At 40.5% G+C, this 27338-nt stretch overlaps 1 protein-coding gene across 1 annotated transcript in view; it reads left to right on the top strand.

The window, feature by feature from the left end:
- Positions 1 to 27338, top strand: part of LOC135542364 (receptor-type tyrosine-protein phosphatase T-like) — a 553030-nt gene that overhangs the window by 135716 nt on the left and 389976 nt on the right. Inside the window, exon 3 of the mRNA XM_064969287.1 lies at positions 17442 to 17713. Within this exon, the coding sequence (XP_064825359.1) occupies positions 17442 to 17713 (272 nt within the window). The remainder of the gene's footprint in view (positions 1 to 17441; positions 17714 to 27338) is intronic.

Here is a 27338-nt window from a genome sequence, read left to right as displayed (position 1 = left end):
AGCAGTAGCAGATGAAAACATATTACAACTCAGTTCCTCTGTTTCGCTGAATCAATCCAGGGTAGTGAAATAAATGCACAGTAACGTGTGGGACTTAAAGCGTGCTTAATGAAACAAGTCTTTGTAGCGCTGGCTATCGCTCTCTGCAATAAAGGTGACGCTTCGGCACAGAGTTATTAAAGGGAGCTTCTCCGTTCTCTCCGGAAGATTAACATGAGAGGAGATGGCGGGTGGAGGATTCGGGAATAGTGTTGAGAAGTAGCCTATTTCTGTGAGAGGGAAATATTCCAGGCAATGCTAATGGACACCAGGAGCTCACTACTTTGTCTCTCCATGCCTTTTACCTTCAACTGTACCACAGTACTCCCTAAATTGTGCACCGCACCACAGGGACTACTGCGTCATCAGTCATCACCATGACTCCCTTGACACCATTGTGTGCCATCCCTCCATTCCCACAATATATTTGTTGAGACAGTGGTGTGTTTTGGATGAATAAAGGGACACTTGAATGAAGTCAAAGCAGCCCTGAAAAGGAAACCCATCAAAATAAAATGCTTGGCTGGCTCCCTTATGACTTATCAGGGATCTAAAGTTCCAAACCTTAGGGGCAACAGGACAGGCTTTTTTCTACAAAAATTGCCTAAACATTTAAAAAAAAAATGTAATTACTACAGATGCTCCCAGCTCCAAGATGTTACACAACAGACGCAGTATCAGTAGATGCTATACTCCATCAATACGGTAAGGGAGCCAACGAGATGTTCAAGTGCTCCTCTCTAATAGTAATTGTGTGGCATAACGAAACGGAGGCTCTCATACTTTTGTTCAGTTGTTTTCCTTTCCGCAGTCCACAGGGACCCATGCTTATCTGCCGAAATAACATTGTGATTCCACCTGAGTGCTCTTTTGTCTGGCCTGTAATTCAAGCCATCGATGCCCTTTGTTGAATGTTAGCCTCTGTATGCATTTACCTTATGAGCCTTGGGGAACAATGACTAGCAGCTTATCTGAAAGCCCATTTGAGAGTTACATTTTGCCTCAGATATTCTGTTGTTGGTCTAGGGCTGGAGCTAGAGCTGAGGCTTTGCTCTCTGTGTGGATGATATTGAATAGGCCTCATGTTCAGTGACCTTTCTTAGCCAGTACACAGAAGGCAAGGTCTGTAGTTTTGGCCCCAATGCTACACCAAAATTCCTTAAAATTCATATTTTATGTGTTCCTTGCATATTGAACCCAAGCTGGCATCAAAACCTGAGTGGCACAGTGGTCTAAGGCACTGTATCTCAGTGCTGGAGGGGTCACTACAGACCCTGGTTTGGTTCCAGGCTGTATCATAACTGGCCGTGATTGGGAGTCCCATAGGGCGACACACAATTGGCCCAGCGTCATCCTGGTTAGGGTTTGGCCGGGGTAGGCCATCATTGTAAATAAAATGTTGTTTTTAACTGGATTGCCTAGTTAAATTTAAAAACCATCATACTTGAGGTGGCCTATAGCCTATTTAATAATCTAGTAAAATATTCACTTTCTGAGAAAACCTCATGCAATAATATTTACTGCACTACCTTACTCACTCTGTTTAGCACATGACCTCACATGTGAATCTTTAAAGAGATTGGTGGGGTTAAACCTGAAGGAGGTGTGAAAGATGCTGAATGGGTGTAGACAAAGTAGAGCTCTCCAGTAGGTGTACCAAATATTCAAGGGCCATTTTCTCAAAAGTGGCGTTACAAGTTTATCAACTTTCAAAACAGAATTACTTTCCTATTGTTCCTCAACTGCAGTGTATGATGTACTATTTTGTAGCTCTGAGTTTGTACTTTTAACCAATGTACAAAAACACCATTTAAAATGTTGCTACATAAGACCGAATTGTGGTGGTGGGTCACATATTAGAAGAGACGTCAAACATCCATTAATTTGCACATGGTCAGCTGCTATGTGTTTCTGAATTTGTTTTTATTGCCAGTAAGTGACACATGTAGAGTACTGTTCAAATTAGACCAATCAAAAAGCCTCTCTTTCCTCTGTTCTCTGCTGTTTGACAGTATGTGAAACATACACGTCAAAGCCATTGTTGAAAGCAGCCCACCATGAAATGGCCTTTCATCATTGTTCAGTGTCTTTTACCAACATCAAGACCAGTTCTAGAAACATACTAAATAGGCCTAAACAGTCTTCTATGTGTTCATCAGATAAAGTCCAATTAGATATGAAGAAGCACCATTAACTGATGAGAAGTCATTTCCATTAAAATGAGTAATACACAAATGTATATATGAGTCATTATATCCATTTTCAAGATATAAATTTCATGCTAGATAACGTCCATTATTTCCTACTCCACCTACAGCCCCCACTCTGATCGTACAATTGACAGAACTGAAAAAAGGAGATAGTTGGGGTTATTACTGCAATCGCCCATTTGAGAACAATCGCAGTTTAATCAGAATGAAGTATGGAGCAGCAGGTAGCCTAGTGGCAGAACTAAACAGTTTTAGAAACTTCAGAGTGTTTTCTATCCAAATAGACTAATAATATGCATATCTTAGCTTCTGGGACTGTGTAGCAGGCAGTTTACTCTGGGCACCTCTGGGCACTTTATTCATCCAAGCTACTCAATACTGCCCCCAGCCTTAAGAAGTTATTAACTGACTTGCCTAGTTAATTAAATAAAAATGTGAGTGTTCTTTGGTTGTCCCCATAGGATAACCCTTTTGGGTTCCATGTAGAACCCTCTGTGGAAAGGGTTCTGAACTTCAAAAGGGCTTTACCTGGAGCCAAAAACAGTTCTTCAAAGGGTTCTCCTATGGGGACAGTCGTATAACACTTTTAGGTTCTAGATAGCACATTTTTTTCTAAGAGTGTAGACTTTATACTGCAATATCAAGGGATCCAATTCTTCCATCTTCTGACAAGCATGGGGGTAAGAAGCATTGCTGTCCTCTTCCCCTCTCCATCAGTCCAATCTCCCCACCAGCGCTAAAAAGTGGGAGCCTGGCAAGGAGGTGTCATATCACTGCTCTGCATTCCAAAGTTAATCTTTGACAAGACAATTTCAGCGGGAGCTCAAGCGTTACTTCCGGAATGATCCTCAGGACTGCTCAGTGCTTAAGTCCCGGGCTTTATTTTTTAGAATTGCAGAGCGGCATGACTTAGGGAATGAGCCTCGAGGAGACAACTCTTCAAATGGTATTGATACGCAAACCCATTAAAAAGCCAATTACCCTGTACTTGTTTTATTACGCAGGGCTGCAGAAAGGGGAGCGTAATCGTAAAGAGTCAATATGAAAACAAAATAGCACCTCAGTTCTGTCATTAATCAACGCCTGGCATGTGTGAAAGCTAATGTTTAATTCACAGCGACATAAATCACCAATGTAGAAACAATATTAAGCTTTATTATACTTTTATACTGAACAAATATATATATGTGAAGTGTTGGTCCCATTTGTCATGAACTGAAATAAAAGATCCCAGAAATGTTCTACATGCACAAAAAGCTTATACATGTTGTGCACATGCTCAGGAATATTTCTGTCTGTAATTGAGCCCTTTTGTGGTGAAAAACTAGTTCTGATTGGATGGGCCTGACTAATTCCAGTGGGTGGACCTGGCTCCCAAGTGGGTGTGCCTATGCCCTCCAGGCCCACCCATGGCTGTGCCCCGACCAAGTCATTTGAAATCCATAGATTAGGGACTAATTGATTTTTTTCAATTTACTGATTTTCTTCTATGAACTGTAACTCAATAAAATCTTTGTGATTGTTGCATGTTGCGTTCACTATACATGAATATTACAGGGAGTGGTGATTGCACACAACACTTTCCATATCCTCACCTCTCCCTTGTGTCTCTGTGGCCATGCCTTTATGGATATAAAGCTTTGGCAAAAACATGTTTACATCGTTAGCCTCTTGCTATTATCTCTGTATATCCAGGAGAGCTGGCAGAGATGGCAACAGCGCAACTACCTTTTAGGAAACGTTTTATGTACTATTTACATTATTAGCTCAGGAAATGTTATGTGTTATACATTCAGCCAGGAAGAACTATTGAATATTAGAGCAGCGGTAACTCACCAGAACTACCAGCATTACAACCAGGAATTTGACTTCCCTGGAGCAGTTCCTTTGTTCACTCTCCCCGGAGCAATTTAACTTATTCCAGAGGCCAATACAAAACATTGCCGGCAGAGCAGAGGCACTTGAGGCGGCCTGCTGGTTCGACATAGGAGGTGCGCACACCACCCGCCGCTTCCGAGTATATTACTCACTAATGTTCAGTCTTTGGATAAGTTGATGAGCTTAGAGCAAGGATTTCTTTCCAGAGAGACACCGGAGCCTGTAACATGCTTTGTTTCACAGAAACATGGCTCTCGGAGTCGGTAAAGCCAGCAAGATTCTCAGTACATTGCACAGACAGGAATAAATATCTCAGAAGGGCGGAGGGGTGTGTTTCATGATTAACGACTCGTGGTGTAACTCTACGAAAATACAGTCACTCAAGTCCCTTTGTTCACCCGAACTAGAATACCTCAAAATTAAATCCCTACCATTATATCTCCCATTACCACAGCCGTTTACATCCCACCTGAAGCCGATACCTCAACGGTCCTCAAAGAACTTCACTGTACTTTATGCAAACTGGAAACCACATATCCTGAGGCTGCATTTACTGTAACTGGGAAGTACCCGTGCTTCGAACTATTCAACGCTGTTCTGACTAATCCACGCTTCAGGATTGTTTTGATCACGTCGACTGGGATATGTTCCGGGGAACTTGGGAAAATAATCTAGGCGCATACAGTGACTGAGAAATTGATAGAGATAAACAGGAATCCCAATTCAACGGCTCAGACACAAGACGTATGTGGCAGGGATTACAGACAATCACGGACTACAAAAGGAAAACCAGCCAAGTCGTCGAGACCGACGTCTTGCTTCTGGACAGGCTAAATACGACGTGAGTAAAACATTTAAACGTGTTAACCTTCACAAGGCTGCCGGCCCAGACGGCATCCCTTGCTAGGTCCTCAGAGCATGCACAGACCAGCTGGCTGGTGTGTTTAAGGGAATATTCAATCTTCCCTAATCCAGTCTGCTGTCCCCACATGCTTCAAGATGGCCATCATTGTTCCTGTACCCAAGAAGGCAAAGGTAACTGAACTTAATGACTATCGCCCGTAGCACTCACCTCATCAAGAAATGCTTTGAGAGACAAGGAAAATATCAGCTCTACATTACCTGCCACCCTAGACCCACTTCAATTTGCTTACCGCCCCAATATATCCACAGATGATGTAATCTCCATCACTATGCACACGGCTCTATCCCATCTGGACAAGACAAATACCTATGTAAGAATTCTGTTTATTCAACAACATACTACCCTCCAAGCACATCAGTAAGCTTGAGGCCCTGGGTCTGAATCCCGCCCTGTGCAACTGTGTCCTTGACTTCCTGACGGGCCGTCCCCAGGTGGTGAAGGTAGGAAACATCACCTCCACCCCGCTGATCCTCAACACTGGGGCACCACAAGGGTGCATGCTCAGCCCCCTCCTGTAGTCCCTGATCACCCATGGGACCGCAGTGGAGAAGGAGCAAAGCTTCAAATTCCTTGCCATACACATCTCTGATAAACTGAAATTATCCACCCACACAGACAGTGTGGTGAAGAAGGCGCAATAGAGCCTCTTCAACCTCACGAGTCTGAAGAAATTTGGCATGTCACCTAAAACCCTCACAAACCTTTACAGATGCACAATTGAAAGTATCCTGCCGGGCTGTATCACGGTACAGTAACTGCACCGCCCGCAACTGCAAGGCTCTCCATTGAGTGGTGCAGTTTGCCCAACGCATTACCGGGGGCAAACTACCCGCCCTCCAGGACACCTACAGCACCCGATGTCACAGGATGCTCAAAATGATCAGCAATCAACCACCCGAGCCCCTGCTTGTTCACCCTGCGATCATCCAGAAGGCGAGGTCAGTACAGGTGCATCAAAGCTGGGACTGAGAGACTGAAAAACAGCTTCTATCTCAAGGCCGTCAGAATGTTAAACAGCTGTCACTAGCACATTAGCGGCTGCTGCCTATTGACATACACTAGAAATCACCGGCCACTTTAAAGAATGGAACACTAGTCACTTTAATAATGTTTACATATCTGGCATTACTCATCTCATATGTACAGTGAGGAGAACAAGTATTTGATACACTGCCGATTTTGCAAGTTTTCCTACTTACAAAGCATGTAGAGGTCTGTCATTTTTATCATAGGTACACTTCAACTGTGAGAGACGGAATCTAAAACAAAAATCCAGAAAATCCCATTGTATGATTAAGTAATTAATTTGCATTTTATTGCATGACATAAGTATTTGATACATCAGAAAAGCAGAACTTAATATTTGGTACAGAAACCTGTGTTTGCAATTACAGAGATCATACGTTTCCTGTAGTTCTTGGTCAGGTTTGCACACACTGCAGCAGGGATTTTGGTCCACTCCTCCATACAGACCTTCTCCAGATCCTTCAGGTTTCGGGGCTGTCGCTGGGCAATACGGACCTTCAGCTCCCTCCAAAGATTTTCTATTGGGTTCAGGTCTGGAGACTGGCTGGGCCACTCCAGGACATTGAGATGCTTCTTATGGAGCCACTCCTTAGTTGCCCTGGTTGTGTGTTTCGGGTCGTTGTCATGCTGGAAGACCCAGCAACGACCCATCTTCAATGCTCTTATTTAGGGAAGGAGGTTGTTGGCCAAGATCTCGCGATACATGGCCCCATCCATCCTCACCTCAATACGGTGCAGTCGACCTGTCCCCTTTGCAGAAAAGCATCCCCAAAGAATGATGTTTCCACCTCCATGCTTCATGGTTGGGATGGTGTTCTTGGGGTTGTACTCATCCTTCTTCTTCCTCCAAACACGGCGAGTGGAGTTTAGACCAAAAAGCTCTACTTTTGTCTCATCAGACCACATGTCCTTCTCCCATTCCTCCTCTGGATCATCCAGATGGTCATTGGCAAACTTCAGATGGGCCTGGACATGTGCTGGCTTGAGCAGGGGGACCTTGCATGCGCTGCAGGATTTTAATCCATGACGACGTAATGTGTTACTAATGGTTTTCTTTGAGACTGTAGTCCCAGCTCTCTTCAGGTCATTGTAGTTCTGGGCTGATCCCTCACCTTCCTCATGATCATTGATGCCCCACGAGGTGAGATCTTGCATGGAGCCCCAGACCGAGGGTGATTGACCGTCATTTTGAACTTCTTCCATTTTCTAATAATTGCGGCAACCGTTGTTGCCTTCTCACCAAGCTGCTTGCCTATTGTCCTGTAGCCCTTCCCAGCCTTGTGCAGGTCTACAATTGTATCCCTGATATCCTTACACAGCTCTCTGGTCTTGGCCACTGTGGAGAGGTTGGAGTCTGTTTGATTGAGTGTGTGGACAGGTGTCTTTTATACAGGTAATGAGTTAAAACAGGTGCAGTTAATACAGGTAATGAGTGGAGAACAGGAGGGCTTCTTAAAAAAACTAACAGGTCTGTGAGAGCCGGAATTCTTACTGGTTGGTAGGTGATCAATAACTTATGTCATGCAGTAAAATGCAAATGATTTACTTAAAAATCATACAATGTGATTTTCTGGATTTTTTTAGGGTCCGTCTCTCACAGTTGAAGTGTACCTATGATAAAAATTACAGACCTCTACATGCTTTGTAAGTAGGAAAACCTGCAAAATCGGCAGTGTATCAAATACTTGCTCTCCCCACTGTATATACTGTATTCTATATTATTCTACTGTATCTTAATCACTTAATAATGGTTACATATCTTTCATTACTCATTTCATTTGTATATACTATTTTCTATAGTATTCTACGGTATCTTAGTCACTTAATGTTTACATATCTGGCATTACTCATGTCATATGTATACACTGTATTCTATACTATTCTACTGTATCTTAGTCCATTCCACTCTGACATCGCTCGTCCATATGTATATAGTCTTAATTTATTCCTGCTTAGATTGGTGTGTATTGGGTATACGTTGTGTAATTTGTTAGATATTATTTGTTAGATATTACTGCACTATCGGCGCTAGCAGCACAATAATTTTGCTACACCCACAATAACATTTGCTAATCACGTGTATGTGACCAATCCAATTTGACTTGATGAATAAGTATGGAGATTTGAACTGATATTCTAAAGGTTGTATCAGACTATGGATGTGTCCCAAATGGCACCCTATTCCCAATACAGTGCAGTACTTTTGACCAGAGTTCTATGGATCCTGGTCAAAAGTAGTGCACTATACTGCACATTTGAAAATATATACTGTACAAGGAATAGGATGCCATTTGGGACTCATCCTAGTAATGGTTGAGAGGAAAAAGAGATTGAGAGTACTGTAGTTAGTGGATGTGGACAGAGGAGGCCCTGTGTGTTCTGCTATCTGAGACCATCATCATGATGGCTGACCTCTGTGTTGGGATTGGAGCCAATGTCGCGCCACGGGCATACCGCATCGCTCTTCAGCCGTGTACTGGGAGCCACAAAGGTAATTTTCGCCTCCCTGCGACTGTAATTCCCACTCCAGATAACAACATGGAGGAGAATTTGTATTATCCCACTGACTGGGAAAAAGCACCAAGTCCTAAAACAGGAGAAATGTATCTCAGCATTCCCTTCTTCCCACTCTAAGCTCCACAGAAACTGGGATCGTGATGATAAATGTTGCCATGCAGGCCATAAAAATCTTTCTGCAATCAAGAGCCATAATAATTATGCTTAATTCTATGTAAAAAAAAGAAGTTTGGTGTCACTTAGAAATGTCATTGTTTTTGAAAGAAAAGCACATTTGTTGTCCATTGAAATAACATCAAATTGATCAGAAATACAGTGTAGACATTGTTAATATTGTAAATTACTATTGTAGCTGGAAACAGCTGATTTGTTATGGAATATATACGTAGGTGTACACAGGCCCATTATCAGCCACCATCACTCCTGTGTTCCAATGGCACGCTGTGTTAGCTAATCCAAGTTGATCATTTTAAAAGACTAATTGATCATTATAAAATCATTTTGCAATTATGTTAGCACAGCTTTAAACTGTTGTGCTGATTAAAGAAGCAATAAAACTGTCATTCTTTCGACTAGTTGAGTATCTGAAGCATCAGCATTTGTGGGTTCGATTACAGGCTCAAAATGGCCAGAAACAAAACTTTCTTCTGAAAATCATCAGTCTATTCTTGATCTGAGAAATGAAGGCTATTCCATGCGAGAAATTGCCAAGAAACTGAAGATCTCGTACAACGCTGTGTACTACTCTCTTCACAGAAGAGAACAAACTGTCTCTAATCGGAATAGAAAGAGGAGTGTGAGGCCCCGGTGCACAACTGAGCAAAACTGAGCAAGAGGACAAGTACATTAGAGCGTCTAGTTTGAGAAACAGATGCCTCACAAGTCTTCAACTGGCAGCTTCATTAAATAGTACCTGCAAAACACCAGTCTCAACGTCAACAGTGAAGTTGCGACTCCGGGATGCTGGCCTTCTTGGCAGAGTTGCAAAAAAAGCCATATCTCAGACTGGCCAATAAAAAGAAAAGATTAAGATGGTCAAAATAATGCATCCCGGAGTCGCCTCTTCACTGTAAATGAGTGTAAATGAGAACTTGTTCTTAACTGGCCTACTTGTTTAAATAAAGGTGAAATAAAATCAAATTAAAAAACAGCGTTGTACGAGATCTTGGTTTGGGATGAGTTGGACCTCCAGATTGAAGGAAAAGCAGCCAACAAGTGCTCAGCATATGTGGGATCTTCTTCAAGGCTGTTGGAAAAGCATTCCAGGTGAAGCTGTTTGAGAGAATGCCAAGAGTCTGCAAAATTGTTATCAAGGCAAAGGGTGACTATTTTGAAGAATCTAAAATATATGTTTCACTTTTATGGTTTCAGCATGATTCCATATGTGTTATTTCATAGTTGTGATGGTTTTACTATTATTATTCAATATACAACATAGTAAAAATAAACAAAAACCCTGGAATGATTAGGTGTGTCCAAACTTCAACTAAATATTCTTTTCTGCAGCCTTGCTAAAATCTGGGTAAAATATTGAAAGGAATGTGAGTCTTATTCAGTACATTTAGTTATTGCTTGCTTTTCAAAAAAATCAAACAACCTTGCCAGACATGTCAGCTTAGATATTTAGCCAAGCTAGCTACTCTAACTTGATTGATAGCCTGAAATGGTTTCTTGCTATCTAGTTACGAGGTTGGGAGATTGGAAACCTACTGTGCATTCGGAAAGTATTCAGACCCATTGACTTTATCCACGTTTTGTTATGTTACAGCCTTATTTAAAAATTGATACAATTATTATTTTATCCTTATCAATCTACACACAATACCCCATAAAGACAAAGACAAACCAAATAAAAAACATAAATACCTTATTTACATAAGAGACTCGAAATTGAGCTCAGGTGAATCCTATTTCCAATGATCATCCTTGAGATGTTTCTTCAACTTGATTGGAGTCCACCTATGGTATAATCAATTGATTGGACATGATTTGGAAAGGCACACACCTGTGTATATAAGGTCCCACAGATGACAGTGCATGTCAGGCCAAAACCAAGTCATGAGGTTAAAGGAATTGTCCATAGAGCTCCAAGACAGGATTGTGTCGAGGCACAGATCTGGCGAAGGGTACCAACAAATGTCTGCAGCATTGAAGGTCCCTAAGAACACAGTGGCCATCATTCTTAAATGGAAGAAGTTTGGAACCACCAATACTCTTCCTAGTGCTGGCTGCCCTGCCAAACTGAGCAGTCGAGGGAGAAGGGCCTTGGTCAGGGAGGTGACCAAAAAGTCAAGGGGTCTGAATAAATTCCAAAGGCATTGTATCTAACTACACACTTAGCGGGTGTTCTGAGGCAGTCATTAAATAAAACGTATTTTCAAGAGCAACTTTAGTAACAATGGTTTTGGGAAACAGCTTGGAGATTTATCGATGCACCTACGAAGGTTCTAACAATGAACTTAGGTTCCAAGATGCTTTTGGGAAACCTGGCCCAGGCCAGCGGAATGGAAACAATGGACAATGCCTTTCACTTTTTTATTAATGGGCGAATGAACTCCAGGACAGCAGGATTATAAATTGATTGCATTTCATTGTTGAGACAGCTTTCATGCCAATTGTTATCAGATGAGCTTTGCTTATAATTTATTTGAGGGTGTTATTAGTTTGCCTCTTCCTTTCACACTTTGGGGTGGCAGGGTAGCCTATTGGTTAGAGTGTTGGACTAGTAACCAGAAGGTTGCAAGTTCAAATCCCCAAGCTGACAAGATACAATTCTGTCATTCTGCCCCTGAACAGGCAGTTATGCCACTGTTCCTAGGCTGTCATTGAAAATAAGAATTTGTTCTTAACTGACTTGCCTAGTTAAATAAAAAAAACTCATTAGAGGCTGCTATGATCTTCCCTGGTGATTTGGCAGCTTTTAAATTAAAAAACACTCACCTTTGAGTAGTGCTGTGCAACAGATTTGGTTGTGAAGTGTTCAATTTGCATTAGCCTGGCCCTGACTGGAGCAGTTGCCACCGAGTGAGGCCTCACCATTGAACCGATGAAGGCTGTGCTTTGTTCCTGGAGAAAGAGAAAATAATGCAGTCTCGGTGTGGTTTCAGAACCAAGATCTATTTTTCTTTTCTCAAACATAGTGATAAAAACCTATTTCTATGCCGGCTGATATCAAACAGGTAAAAATGTACTTCTTGACAAGTTTTCACAAGCATTTTGTTGTTTTTAAAAACTGACAAAACCTAAAGGAATTCTGGACTTGTATTTTATGAAACAATTATGAAAAGAACATCAATAAGAATAAGTAACTATTTGAAAATAAACACTCACCAAAATTGAACTTGTGTATTTGCCTTTCTTTTGTGCAAATGTCTAGAAACTCAATTTAATGTAACAGAGCTAAGAGTTGAATTACATCTCTTAATGGAATTGGTGTCCATGACCATGCAGATCTAAAATCATGGTTGGAATTATTAGCTATTTAAATATCCCATTAATGAAGGTAACCATTAACTGTCAACATTTGACATTAGTTGTAAACAAATACATGAATAGAACACATCGTACACAACTTCCAGAAAAATGTACACAATATCAATACCCAGGGCCAAACAAAAGACCCCCCCCCCCCTTCTCTATAATTATATGTGACTAAATGAATGACCTTTTATGCTTTTAAAAGCTTTTCCTCCCAGTTGAACTGGAAGTCAATTTCTCCTTAATACCAAAGTTGTTGTGTTTACAAGCAATACATTACTGTATTAATCAAGAGGTAAATTGAGGTTTAGAAACAGGCAGAGCTTAACTGCAAGAGGGAGGCACTGGTGTTGGCGACTCGATCAAGCTATTTGCATTGCTGTACAAATTATTGATTTCCCACTTATCAGATTAGCCGAGGACCCCCGGGGTGTTGATCCTCACCCCTGTCTAACAGCATCATAGTATCCAGCTTCCAATAAGAGAAGGTCAACGAGGCTGGCTGGCGTGCTATTGAAAAGGCCAAGTGAAATTCCTACACTAAGCCTTTGGGCTTGTTGTCTCGCGCCCTTCGTTTTCCTCCTGTTACTATGGGATATGTGTAAAACATAGTGGAGCGATGTCACTTTGATGCCCTATTGCTGTGATGAAGAAAGGAATGTAGTGACAAGCAGCAGGAAACTGTGAACGAATGTGTGTTGGCATTGCCCCAGATGAAGCTGGATGGCAATAATTAGGGCATGGCGAGGGGAGAGGAAGCGAATCATGCACGACCATTACACATCGAGGACAGGGAACATATGGGGTCCACCCTGCGTGGCTCTGTGGCGTCAGCCTGTCACGGCTGCCTTTGCCGTGGAGGCGGAGTGTGAAGGGACCGGGGAATTGGGCATGTTAAATGTGTGAAATGGGCTGAGGCCCATTGGCATGGGCTGGGAATGCACTCTCCTTTCCCTGGGACCCTGGACAGGCCCCTGAGTGGGGGTGTAGCCAGGGTGTAGTAGAGCAGTTCTACTGGAGAGTGGTCTGAAATCCTTTAAAACAGAAGAGGAGAAAGAGGAGGAGCTGCACTGTTTAAACCCCAGCTGCTCCACGGCTGCCCACTCTGTCTCAGATTTACAGCTTCGCTGTTGAACCCTTTTTTCTATGTTTCCAGTGCACTGGCCTTCCGAGGGACACTGCCAATTATTCAACTAATCTAGAACCAGGGTAAATAGGAGGCTTTAATAGTCAGGATTTTTTTTGTAATGTCCAGAACCGGATTTAACACCATCTGTAAATACACACTGTGTTCTGTCTGTTAAATAATTTTCTAACCAGCTACACGCAGCTGGTTCAGGCCAATTATATAAATCTTCTGAATTAGTCATGAGTGATCCACAGTGTTAAAAGCCTTAGACAAGTTTCTTCCTATTCATACAATTAATAACATAATTTAAAACTATAGTAGCAGTAGAGATGGTGCTATGACCAGGTCGGGAACTTGAGTAATGTTAATTTAGAATACATTTCAGAGTTAAAAAAGATCTAAGATAAGTATTTAGCAAGGATTCTAAGATTCTAGGTAGGCAAGAGAGTTTGGAAGTGGGGCGATAATTATTTAGGTCACACGGGTCACCACATTTATGAAGGGGAAGTACAGTATAGGGGCCACCTTCCAGACCCTGGGGACGGATCCAGAAACCACCGTCAGGTAATAAATATGTGTTTGAGTTTCCGCTATCAGTAGAACAACAAGCTGTAGCAAGAAAGGATCAAGCAAATCTGCCCTAGTGAACTTTTTTTCGCACATCAATCTTAAGAAAGGCATCTAGCACATCACAAATACATAAATAAATATATATTCACTAGTAGTTGACTGATCTTCCATTGAGCCAAAGTCTGACACAATTTGCTTAGAGACAGATCAGCAGAGTCTGAGATAGAATGTAGCTTGATTTAGCTTTCTTAAATGAGGAAGTGCATCTATTTCTCGATTGCCTAAAAGCTGCCAATCATTTACTGAATCAGTTTTTCTAGCCTTGGTCCAGGCCTAATTTCTCACCATAATGAGATCGGAAAGTTTTACAGAGAACCACGGATTAGTTATATTTTAAACTCTATGGCGTGTATGTCTGCCAGAGATATACAAATATCTAGAGCCAATTCAGGGTCAGGCATGCAGCTTATAGAGGAAATCATATCCTGAAGCGACGACTCCTGTGGAGAATCAAAATTAATAAAAATCCTAATTAATGAGGATCAATGTTTTTCTGTTTTGTATCTCTAATACATGCATTAGGAAAGTGACACCAAAACACCACTCGATTAAGTACTTGTGGGGGCTATTTGTAAAAATTAGAGAGAAGTTTGATGGGTTTCTTACATTAATCTGTGTAGGTTTGGAGATTAGTTTAGCGAGAAGGAGGAGACTCTACCCAAATTGGGGTATAAATATTACCACTATTGGAAATGTGTTTTTGTCATTTCAGTTGTTCGATCCTTTGGGGTGAATTAACTTAGCTTTCATAGAGTCCGTCGACTCTATGAAAGACAAATTTGAGTCAAATATTCTTCAAATTATCAGAGGCTGCAGTAAACCAAACCAGGTTAAAGGTTCTAAGTACTCTGAAATTGTATCAACAGCATCCACCAGTACAGAAGGGTTGTGGTAAATCCCTGCTACAAACAAACACTAAAATATTTTGGGGATAGTGACAGTTAGAGAACATGATTGCCACTCAGCCCACCTATGGCTATTGTCTTACCATCGCCAATTCGTATTCCTTGTCTTTATATTGCAGCAAAAGGAGCATGGACATTGAAAAAGAAGCTGTTTAAAACAGGCATGATGTTTGGTACGATATTTCTGAGCTGGTGGTGGTTGGTACTGTAGTTGCTCGAGGGCCTCTCCCCTTGCATAGCCAGTGTGGAGCTGGTCAGGAGCAATTTCGCTCTTTTTACTCACCGGTTGATTGGCTTAATGGCTGCCCATATTACTATTGATCTGAATACCCCGTGACCGATAGGCCTTTTATTTTTACTCTGCCCATTTCTCCACAGTTTTAACAGCACACCTGGGGAATAAATATGTACTTTATTGCACTTATATCTGTGTGTATGGGAGTAGGTGGGCCTCAAACCTACTATTAGAAATATATGATATTCTTATTTACAATAAAGTGAAACGGTTGACCTGATATGGATGAAAATACCCTCAAATTAAAGCTGACAGTCTGCACTTTAACCTCATAGTCATTGTATAATTTCAAATCCAAAGTGCTGGAGTACAGAGCCAAAACAACAACTAAGTTATTACTGTCCCAATAATTTTGGAGCTCACTGTACACGGGGTGCAGGGAATAAAAGTCCAAAAGTTCAAATCATTATATTAAATACAATTTCCATGAAAATTCCATAAAATGTATTTTAAACAATGTTCAGATCCCTGAAACTTGTTTACCTCTGGCCATGGTTTGCTAACATTTTCATGTCAACAAAATATGTCACTTTCATAGATTTTCATGTCTCTCATGCTCATTTTGAAATTCCATATGATCCCATGGTTCTTCTACCATGTGAAACTTGTGATGACATTTAACACCCCAGTATTTCAGGTAGACACTTCTAGAGGTTAAAAGGTGCCCTGGTTTACATTCAACACATTGGCTGTGTGTTGATGCTGGAGGGAGGCTGTGTTCTGTGTGTGTGCACGTTTGTGTTTGTGTGAGTTTTTGTGTTTCAAATTTAAAGTTTTATTAGTTGTATATACGGGATACACATGGTATACAGCGTCCAATGAAATGTTTACTTGCAGGTTCCTTTCACGACAATGCAACAGCAATAAGAAATAATCAAATATATGAACATGGACGTACTGTATGTGTGTGTACACTTGAGCCGATGTGTGTGAATCTGTGAGTATATTTGTGTGCATGTGTGTGTGTGAGTCAGTGTGTTGGCAAGATGGGGTTGGCAAGAGTGCTGATATAAAACGGTGGTGGCTGAGGCGAATAAGACATTTTATCAGCCTAGATTCCGGACCCAAGGTTGGGATGATTGATACTGTATCTCCTCTGTGCATAACCCATTGATGTGCTTCAGATACTTTTGGTGATGAATCGTCTGATTCCGCATGCCATCCTATGGCCCTAGCCACATTAGGAGACGCCATTTATCATTGGCGAGTTAAAAGGTTTCTGACAAAATTTGCCTAGGAAGAGGTTGTCATTATTTCAACCCTGTCATTTACTCTCCACTGACACATTTAAGTTCTCATTTGTGTCAGGGAATTCATTATGGTTTCAAGGGGAGCTCCCCTTGCTGCTAATGTGCTAATGTTCTAGTAATTATTATTATTAGATATATTTTTTACTTTTTTTTAACTAGGCAAGTCAGTTGAGAACAAGTTTTTATTTACAATGACGGCCTACACTGACCAACCCGGACGGCGCTGGGCCAATTGTGCTCCACCCTATGGGAGCCCCAATCACGGCCTGTTGTGATACAGCCTGGATTTGAATGGAAGTCAAGGGGCGACCCTTGATAAGTGTATCAGTTAGAATCAGGTAATCATCTGGGTCAAGTATTCAAGATAAATTACATAATTCCTTTCATGGAATGGTCTCACGAGTTGGTTTACAGCGACTATGATTTCAAAGTGTCCGGAGACCATTTTTGCAATAACTCATCCTAATCGTCTAATTGTCACACTCTTTGCCCACTGTAGAATAGCCTACTGCCAAATGTGAGTCAAGCTATAAAACCACATACGCTCGGTATGTATGTGGGTGTATGTTGTTTTACATCAGAGTAGTGGATATATTGTAAGGCACACGAGCCAGAATATTGCCAGGGTGGACATTTGCCTGGCTTGATGTTCAGTTATCAAAGCAACATCCCTGAGAATATATCACCCCAATATATTCTTTGTTATTCCAGCAGCACGTCTTCTCACACCTATTCATCCCTCTTCCTGTCTGAATCTCACCCATTTTACACTACTTTTTATCTCTCTGCTCTCTTGCTTTCTCTTTCTTCTCTCCCTGCAGATTTCTATAATATTTTACAGTACAAGTACAATCGTTCACTGTAGCAGTAGTTGTTCCTCAGACATTCCTCATACTTCATGGGTCTGGGTTCAAATAGTGAGTTAAAATAGTATGTGTTTTCTTTCAAATACTTTTGAGCGTTTGATTGAGCCTGCCTATAGTGCCAGAGGGGTGGGGCTTTCACTTTGAGCTGCACTCTGTCAAGTGCAGCTCAAGTATTTGAAAGAATACAAATGATATTTGAACCCAGGTCTGGTAGAAAACAAATCGTTCTGTTTTAGGCAGGAAATACTCCTCCTCGTCTCAGCTCACGTCTTGGTTCTTTCTCGTCCCTGATAGGTTCTTTTATGGTGGTGAACGGCTCCGGCCGGGCATCGGGACAGAAGGCCCACCTGCTCCTGCCTACCCTGAAGGAGAACGACACCCACTGCATCGACTTCCACTACTCTCTATCCAGCCGCGAAGGCTCCAGTCCCGGGGCACTCAATGTCTACATTAAGGTGAACGGCGGCGCCCAGGGTAACCCTGTGTGGAATGCCTCCGGCTCGGTGACCGAGGGCTGGGTCAAGACCGAGCTGGCCATCAGTACCTTCTGGCCCAACTCCTATCAGGTGAGGGGAGAGCTTCAGTGTTCACACATACATCTGTGAGGTGCTCATTAGAGGCCACAATGCATTTTTTAACATAAAGACTGTATTCTTCCGTTTGCAATATGTTTAATATGTTCATGACACTGTGATCACACCAACCATAGGCATACTCAATCCACTGTTCAGAACCGGTGTGTGGTAGGCCTATTGCTGGAAATGTGATTTCTTAATAATATTTTAGTTAAGATTGATATTGCCTGTCTTACCTGTGTGATGAGGTTCGACAACTGAGTTATTACCTAATGTAACCTAATTAGTTTATTTGCAGCATTCTTAGCTAGCCAATAGGGTTAAGAACTTGAATATAAATTATTTTTGACTAACAGGAATACTCATGCCCTGCCATCTATTTCTTGCCCTGAAAGTCCTCGCGTTCATTACTGCTTATTTGCCGACCTTTTTAAAACAGTTGTTCACTTCATGAACAAGATTGCATCCCCAATGGCACCTTATTCCTTATTTAGTGCACTACTTTTGACCAGGGCCCATGGCATTGGAGACACAATCCAAGTTTTAAAGGCAAAGCTGAAACACTGCAATGGTAATTAGTTCTCTCTCTAGAATATGATCAGTATGCTAATTTTCATCTGCTGGAGCTTTACATGCAGAGGCAACCTTTGTGCACCGCAACTTTCATCCAATTTGACGGAAATGGCCCTCAATGAGTCTATTTCATTCTATTTTCAGTCCTCAACTCTCGCTGAAATGGGTCGCCAAAAATGACTTCAGTGGGGAGTTTAGTCACCCCGGCGACAATTATCTTGGCAAACCATCTCACTGCAAATGGCCAAGTTAAATAACCTTTGAGGGAAAATTATTTTAGGTCCCCACACACCTCTCCCTCTCTTACAAAATCCACTTTCACAAACACTTTCTCTCTCCCTCTATCCCTTTCACTGTCTGACTCTCTCTTACTGTCTCTCTCTATTGCCCCTTCATCTCTTTCTCTTTCTCTGTGCAAATTAAATAAAATGTCAATAGATACATTTTTCAGTTAATGGAATTCAGTTTTTTGATGTGGAAAGTAACCTTGTAGTTTTTGAATTTTGTAAGCTTTTTGAATGGTCTTCAATGGGCAAAAACGTAGCGCAATGGTCTTCAGTGCAAAACTTAATGAAAGGCCTCTGGCAGAAGTAGAATTCATATATGACCTCGCTTTTCATGAATTTGAGGATATAATCATTAAGACCATTCAAAAGAGCAGGGAAATGAACAGGGAAGTATGATGTAGGAACACGTCACTTGCACAGGGTATTGCATAACTTAATTACCTTGGTGAGGCGGAAAGACTAATATTGTGAATATTTTGTTTTAGCTCTAACTAAATATTGACTTAGTCCGTAGGCTAAGGCAGGGATTTTCAAAGTTGGGTTCACAACGAGATACTGCAGGGGGTCCTCAATTAATTCATACAATTTCGAAAAATACTTATAGGGATATTTTTATGTGAAAAATCTTATTTTTATGAACACCGCTAGCTACAACAGAATACCATTATGGATACCATGTTCATGTCTCTGCGTCCAGTATGAAGGAAGTTAGACATAGTTTTACAGGCCAATGCTAACTAGCATTAGTGCAATGACTGGAAGTCAACAGGAACAGTTTGCATGCTAGCTGTTTCTGTTCATCTGACTCTGGGGAAGTAGATAAATGGCTTCATTACCAAAAGCTCTAACTGTCCCTTTAATATGGAGAAAATTACAGTCATTTGAGCTAATTACAGGATTTTGTCTGTATAGAAAATTCTGTGGTAGTTTTCAAGATGGAAAAACTGTTTCAGTGTCTACTTAAATGACCAAAGCCAGCTAGAAAGCAGAAAAAAAGATATTGAACTACAGTATATACAGTGCATAGAGTTGCAGAAAACTGCCAAGTTGTCTCTCAGCTCCATGCCAAACTGTGTAGAATTATTTCATTTACAACAGAAACATGTTCTCTCCACCGCCAAGATACCTTTCTACACTTCCTCTTCCAATGAACTGTGGGGAGGTCAAAATAATGAAACTGTCTACCAAATCTATTCATTTTGATTAAGTATACCATTATCATTCACCTGATGCTAAGACAAGATGCAACTTATTTTTTGCTATCATATGATGGGGTCCCTGTGTCGCCGGTATGCCTGGGTGGGGGTTCCTGGGAAAGAAGAATTTGAAAACCCCTAGGCTAAAGCACACATTAGGTGTGACGGTAAATCGAATAACCTTTTCTGCTTTTCATATTTCATGACACTGCTTGAAAGAGTTGACCGTTTGTTCATTAAAACAGCTAAGAACAGTCTTAAAATGGAGTTCATTGACTTTAATTGATTGCTTGTTAAATATTGGGCTTGGGTATCTCCTTAAGAATCTGACTGTGTGGTCTTAAAGGGACAGCTAAGACCCCACTCTATGTTTGATTAGACAAGTAGGTTTGGCACAAAAGATAAGTGGCACAAATTAATATTTCCTTTTGGTTTTGAGCTCCCCTGCCCAAGTTATTTGAAGCACAATGGGCCATTTAGAAAATTATGCCTTAGCGTTTTAATAAGGATGTATTTCAACAAAGCACTGAAAATATCATTGTTTCTACATAAAAGTGATATGCAAACACACTGTGTGTGACATTGGAATTTCTCTCTGTATTTCACACACGTTTTCTATTCCAGAAAATTGCCATCCAAGAAATCAAAAACCTCACCCGTCCTTTGTTCAAAGCCTCTCTGTCTGCTTTCCTCCCTCTAAAGCAGTTGGGGTGGTTGAGAATTCACACCATGTACCACTCCAATTCACACAGTGTGGCACTATGCTCTCCAAACATTTTGTTTCTGTCACAAAAGAACCGGGCAAAAAATGCAATCATGTCACGCAGTTATTTATAGCATTTATAAAATGGTCAGATATATATTTTTAATACAGACTACTTCGAAAATAAGTAAAAATGTACAAACTATCCAACGGATTATGATTATTTTCTGGTGAAAAACTATTTTAATTTGGTCCAATACTTATTTTCCACCATCATTTGCAAATAAATTCATTGAAAATCCTACAATGTGATTTTCTGGATTTTTTTCCCTTATTTTGTCTGTCATAGTTGAAGTGTACCTATGATGAAAATGACAGGCCTCTCTCATCTTTTTAAGTGGGAGAACTTGCACAATTGGTGGCTGACTAAATACTTTTTTGCCCCACTGTATCTTGAATAACGTTCCAACCGGAGAATTAGAATGACTTCAGATGAGCGATGGAATGCAGGTCATTTCATCTGTGAACGTGCCTGTTGAAAGCATGGTCCACTCATGGCTGTGGTGACTATTTCCTGTGTCAATCGACCCCCCTTCACATTAGAGTCATCAGACAAAGTTCTATTGACTGCTGACATCTAGTGGAATGTGTAGGAAGTGACAAATCATCCATATTTCGCTGTAATTTCAATGAGACCTTGGTTGAAAATCTGCCACCTCCAGAAATAAAAATCAGGAAGTGGAATTTCTCAGGTTTTTGCCTGCTATATGAGTTCTGATAAAATCACAGACATAATTCAAACAGTTTTAGAAACTTCAGAGTGTTTTCTATCCAATACTAATAATAACATGCAAATATTAGCAACTATGACTGAGGAGCAGGCCGTTTGATATGGGCACCTTTCGTCCAAGCTATTCAATACTGCCCCTGCATCCAATAAAAAGTTAATTATTGGTACGTTTTTGTCATCCTTCTACCCTTTATTACCCTTGTACTCTGACACTTTGTGTGGGTTGGGTGCAGGAATGTAGTGAACAGGTCGATTGTAGCGGTAGTCATTTTGATGGCGATGTACTGTACAGTTATTTTGACCACGGAGGTTATTGGAATCATGGTTTCGTGCTAGAAACTGTTGTTGCGCGTCATCTCTTAGTGCCCCAATACCTGATGATAGTGCTCCTGGTCAAACTTCAAAACCGAGTGGTCAGGGCTTTTACCGTTGCAAACTTTTGATTCCTCAAAAGCTGTGCTTGCAAGCTCTCTGAGTTGTAAGATAGGCAAGCCAATGTTGGCTGCAGGGCCCAAGTAGGTAATGAAGGTGGGATACATGTTCGACGGGAACATTTGTTTAAATGGTAACAGGTCTTCCATGCCTGTTTTAGTGAGTAGGCCAAGCTGAACGAAGCCTATGATAGTAAGCTTTTGAGTGTTCATTCCGAGCTTGATTGACCGTGTTAGCCAGTGAGCTATCGTGTTTCCGAGTCACAGAACCACTGAATTCTAATTTCAAAGCTGTGGCAAGTTTAGCGTAGTCATTTAGCACATGTTGCTGTTGTCGACGAATGAACCTTGTCACGTGTCTATTCGACGTTCGCTTCAACAGGTAAACTCTGTCAGAACCCGTAGCATTCGGGAAGCCATCCAACGCGTCTTCTATGTCAGCTAGGAACGTCTCAGTATTGTTTGGCTGACCTGGAACGGGGTCAAAGGTGGGAAATTCTTCACGAGATTGTCAAGGTATTCTGCGTCAAGCGGGCGGAGAGGGTTGGCTTCACCCTGTGGGGAAAGTGGGGCCGAAAGGCCAAGAGGAGAAGCCAAGCTTTGGCTTTGTTGGCCAAGAGGCGCCATATTACAGAGTGCCAAATGGCCGAGAGGAGGGACACATGATGGAGGCAATGTCTGAATCGTCTTCAATCCTTTGAGTACAGGGCTCCGGTTGCTTGGATGGGTAGTCATTCTGAAAAGAGTGTGACCATTCTGGAGTTCCTGGGTGGTATTCTGCTGCATTGCAGAGTCTACTTGAGCGCTTAGAGTACTGATTTTGGACACATGAGTGTCGCACTTGCTCCTTTCGGTCTCATGGTTTGCAGATAGAGGTCTTGAGTACGGAGCGAGAGATTCAGTGATGAGATTTCTTCCACTTGCTTAGAAGAAAAAAAACAGGATTTCCATCTTCATCACCCGAGTTCTCTCATCATTCATTTGGTAAGCGACTTCAATTAGTTCTGCTGATTTGTCTTCCAACTTTGTCATTGCGTTCATCAATTGATTGTCTTTGGTCTGCAGAATTTTGAGTAGAACCGTGGTACTTTGAGTAACGTTCAACAAAACTGCCTGCATGTTATCAAATTGCATGCTCCTATTTGTAGATAACTCAACAGATTTATCTAGTTTGGAGTGGACTACATCATATTTAGTTTTGGTTAAATCGAGTTGTTCCTGGAGACAACGGTTTTGTTGAAGAGTTTGTGCTCGTTCATCATCATAAGTATTTGCAATTACTTTTAATTGTTAAGCTTTCAAACGCAGTTCCTCGACTAGCAGAATGTATTAATTTCCTGCTTTAGTCAATAGTTGCTCAGTTCTCTCCACCTGTCCCCTCATGTTAGCCATGTCTGGCACGTGTTTCAGCTGTGCACTGTGGTTTAGGACCGATGCCACATTTTTATGGCGATACATCAGTGCAAGAGTGGGGAGAACTGTCACAAAGCCTGTGTTTGATGGTTGATTTTGGAGAGCGTTCGCAATTTCGGCTGTTTTTCGCTAATGGCATAATTAGGGTTGATATCGCTGCTGAGGTCAGAGATCAATCCTTTTATGGGTGGAGGTTCACTAATTAGCGGAGGAGTGGTGACCACCTCCTTTGATAGTTTGCACAATATTATAACAATTTAGAGGAAAAATGTTCCTATTTTTTTTAAACTTTGGGTTTGGAATTCATTGGAAGCTGCAAAGACATGTATAATCTATTTATAGATGTTGACGAACCATCAGTACCGTACCAGTAATGTGGAAGTTGGACGTGAATGAATTTGCAAAAGCAAATTGAATTAATTAATCAATGCCAATGATTAATCCTAACTGGGTAGGCTATCTGGGTATTAAACTTTAATTAACCTGAGAAGTTGCTTCATCTAGGTTAATATGAGAAGTTTAAAAGTGTCTTATTTGATTGGAAGAACATTAAGGTATGTTCAACAATTTAACTTATTTAATTGAATGAGACGATAATCCATACAATCTCCATTGATTGGATATCATAAGTGTAAACAGTATATCAAATGTTGGAAACATTCAACACTGGTGCACATCTCCCTAAGGTCGAAACCACATGGGATTCACGCTGGGGCGGGGCTTCTGTCAGTACTGGATTACTGAATGGTTTTGCAAAAACCAAATGTTACTGATTTATCAATGTACTTATAAATCAGACCTGTATAGGCTATTTGGGAATTGAACTTTAATTAGCCTGAGAAGTTGCTTCATCTCGGTTAGTTTGGAAAAAGTTTACAAGGTCTTATTTAGAAATCTCATCAATTTGGATATTATTTAAAATATCTATTTCAGAATGTAAATTTCCAGATTTACACTTATTAGTTCAATTGGATAAGACATTGATATCCGTCTGGATATCACAAGTAATGACTTGAGTGTGACCTGAATAATTCTTCATGAACTAATATATTAGGGCACATGCCAGCGGTCAATGATTTCACACGCTGAAATCAAACGGAACTACCTGGGCTGGGACTTCCGTTCCACAAGGCGGAGCAATTTCAACGTTGCACAAGGAACAAAAAATGGCTATTTTCCCTTGTTAGCAAGCTAAACCCTCCTTTGTGCCTGAAAATGCAGCACATAGGATTCCCTTGGCAAGGGAAAGGTTTTACTTATAACATATTATGTTCAAACCCTTTGGCGTTTTTTGATGATGTTTTAACCGGAACACACGGCAACAACGAAATGCGCCTTGGTCTACTCGCGAGAGAGACACGGAGGCGGGGGAATCTTCAGCACACACACACACAATAATGCTTGTTTACCACTCCAAAAATGTGTACAATAACTTGTTATATTATGTAATCTGTTTTTTCAATTTTATACAGGCTGAATCTAAATGAAAGCCTCATTCTATTTTAAATTCCTATCAGGGGACTCCAATTATGTCATGTCTTTGGCTATGCCAGATTAAGTGATATGACATGTTATTCTATAAAATAATTTCTCCATAATTAATATCACCTGATTGAGCTAATCATGTAAATGTAATTAGAGAGTCGGGCACCATGAAATAATATTTATAGAGCTGTTAACTTCCGAATCAACTCTTAAAGACCTAGTAATATTTTACATCAATAGCAGTCAATATCAATCGTCACCTTAATTCAGTCTCATCTGAAAGTTGTAAATTATTTTATCTACACGAACCCTGGCTAACAAGTAGAATCAGCAATACAAAATTGGGTTTAATTATTTATTTACTAAATACCTAACTAATCACACAGAATTACACATACACACAATTAATCATAACTTGATTACAAAATATGCCATAAAGGAAAACGCCACTAGGGGGCGGAACATATATGACAGCTTTTTACACAAAAGAAAAGGGTGAAAGAGCGGGAAGACTGAGGAACAAAGGGAAGGAGCTGTGCTATCGTAAATACAGTACCTTATGCATTCTAAATTACCACACCTTTTGGAAAAGGAAAATGCAATAAATATTTACTCTGAGCTGCGCTTCAGTAGGTTGGTGGTAGATGGAAGGCCGTGTTGCCAAACCGAGTCCTTTGTCCTTTGAAGAATGTCTCTGGTGGTCAATTGGAAACGTTGTAGTAATGTCGTTGTGTGGTAGACGGGATACTCTGTCTGTTCCTTCCTAACCTGCGTTTGCAGCTGCGGTTGCTAACTCAACGGCTAGGAGGTATCACTTCTGTAGTGAATAAGAGTTCAAGGTTCATAACATTCGCAACCAAAGCTCACGCTGATGTTGGCTTCATTCTGAAGTTATTATCTGAACCATTATATATTTTTTAAGAGATTGTCAGTTGGATATGCTCTCTGGACATCTTCAGTATGTACCCATTGTTCCTCTTTAGTGCATTCAATGTTGTAAATATAAGCCTTGGGTATTGAGGAGATACAATTCCAAGTCTGGAAGGTTAAATAAAACCACCCTCAGATATAGAAAGATGTAAAACTTTCCTTTTTATACTATTAATTTTATTTGCCCATATAACTGCTTATGACCGAGTATACTTTTTTTTAAATAATGTCTTCAAAGGGGTAATTGGTATTACTGAAAATAAATACAAAAACTTTGGCAGCCATGCCATTCTAAGGAGTTTTATTCTACCTGTAAGATTTATGGGAAGATAACTATATTTAATTAAATCAGCTTTCATATTGTTGAGTAATGGAATAAAGTGATCTTTAAATATTTATTGTGACTTATTAAGCATCCTAAGTATTTCAGATTTTTCATGGTCCACTTAAAGGATTTCTGTAAATCGTGAGTTATTATTTTTCCTATTGCCATTTTCTCAGTGTTTTCCTCATTAATTTTAGAACCTGAGAACTTGAGTATTGTGAAAAGATTTTTAGCAAAAGGGGGCATTGAGTTTTAAGTATTGGTTAGGCATATCAGGAGATCTTCTGCAAGCAAATACATTTATTTTATATTGAAGTTTACCAATACTGTTATATTTTAGGCCTGTCTAATTCTTTGTGCAATTGAATCAATTGCCAGTGCAAACAGGAGGGAAGAGAGAGGACATCCCTGTCTTGTGCCCCTTTCTAAAGCAATTTCATTAGATTATGTATTATTTGTGTACATTTTTGCTTTAGGATATTTATACAATATTTTATTAACTGTATTATTTCAGCTAGATAGTTGAAAGCTTCCAAAGTTTTGAATAGAAAAGGTCATTCCAGACGATCAAAAGCTTTTTCGCATCAACAGCCATTATTGATAAATCTGTATCTTGTTGTTTTTGCGTATTGTATTAAATTGAAACATGTTTGTATTTGTTTCTTAGTGTGTGTTTTCTATAAACCCTGTTATATTGATATGCATCAAGTCTGCTAATATTTTTGCCCATTCTATTGCTTACAATATTTGTTATTATTTTGTCACAATTTATTAAACTAATGGGTCTATAATCAGCAGGGGACTCTCCAGTTTTTAATATAACCTAAATAATGGTTTGCAACATTGAATTAGGAAGTACTTAATTAAGTGACGTGTGTTGTCATTTGTGTCAATAGGGGGGCTACATTGTCCCAAAATGTTGAATATAATTCTATGGGAAAGCCATCCATTCCTGGCGCTTTAACAATATCTAATATTTATTCTTGGGATATCTCTGTTTTTAATTATTATTTTTGTCTACTGTTGGTTGCTTCAGAGTTGTTGAGTCTAAGAAGGCTATTGTTTAATTCTGATTTATATACAATTTCATAGACACTTTTACAATAGTATCTTTATGCTTTTGTATCGGCATCTTTTACAATTATAACTGGTTTAGCATGCATTTGTTTTGTGAGAGCTGGGAGTCTGATAACTTCAAGCCAGAGAATGCTGAAAGGAGCAGACTGCAGAAAGACGGGACTGAATACCTAATGTCAGAGAACACTGAGAAGGAGAAGAGAATGTGCTGAACACTTTTCTTGAAGGAATAGAAGGCGGAATTTAGGTGAGTAAGTGACCAGCCTTCGTTGGAAAAGTAGGGGCGTACCTACTGCCATGGTGGACAAGTCATTTGGAAAATTATGACACCTTGAGTGAGAGCCGTGGCCTCCCTCTTACTGTGTGGCACAATGTTCCCCACGGTCATGAGAGCACGGCAGTTGTC

The sequence above is a fragment of the Oncorhynchus masou genome, chromosome 6 (assembly GCF_036934945.1).
Source record: "Oncorhynchus masou masou isolate Uvic2021 chromosome 6, UVic_Omas_1.1, whole genome shotgun sequence".
Taxonomy (NCBI): Eukaryota; Metazoa; Chordata; class Actinopteri; order Salmoniformes; family Salmonidae; genus Oncorhynchus; species Oncorhynchus masou.
Note: the sequence above shows the minus strand (reverse complement) of the source record. Positions and strands in the feature narration are given on the sequence as shown.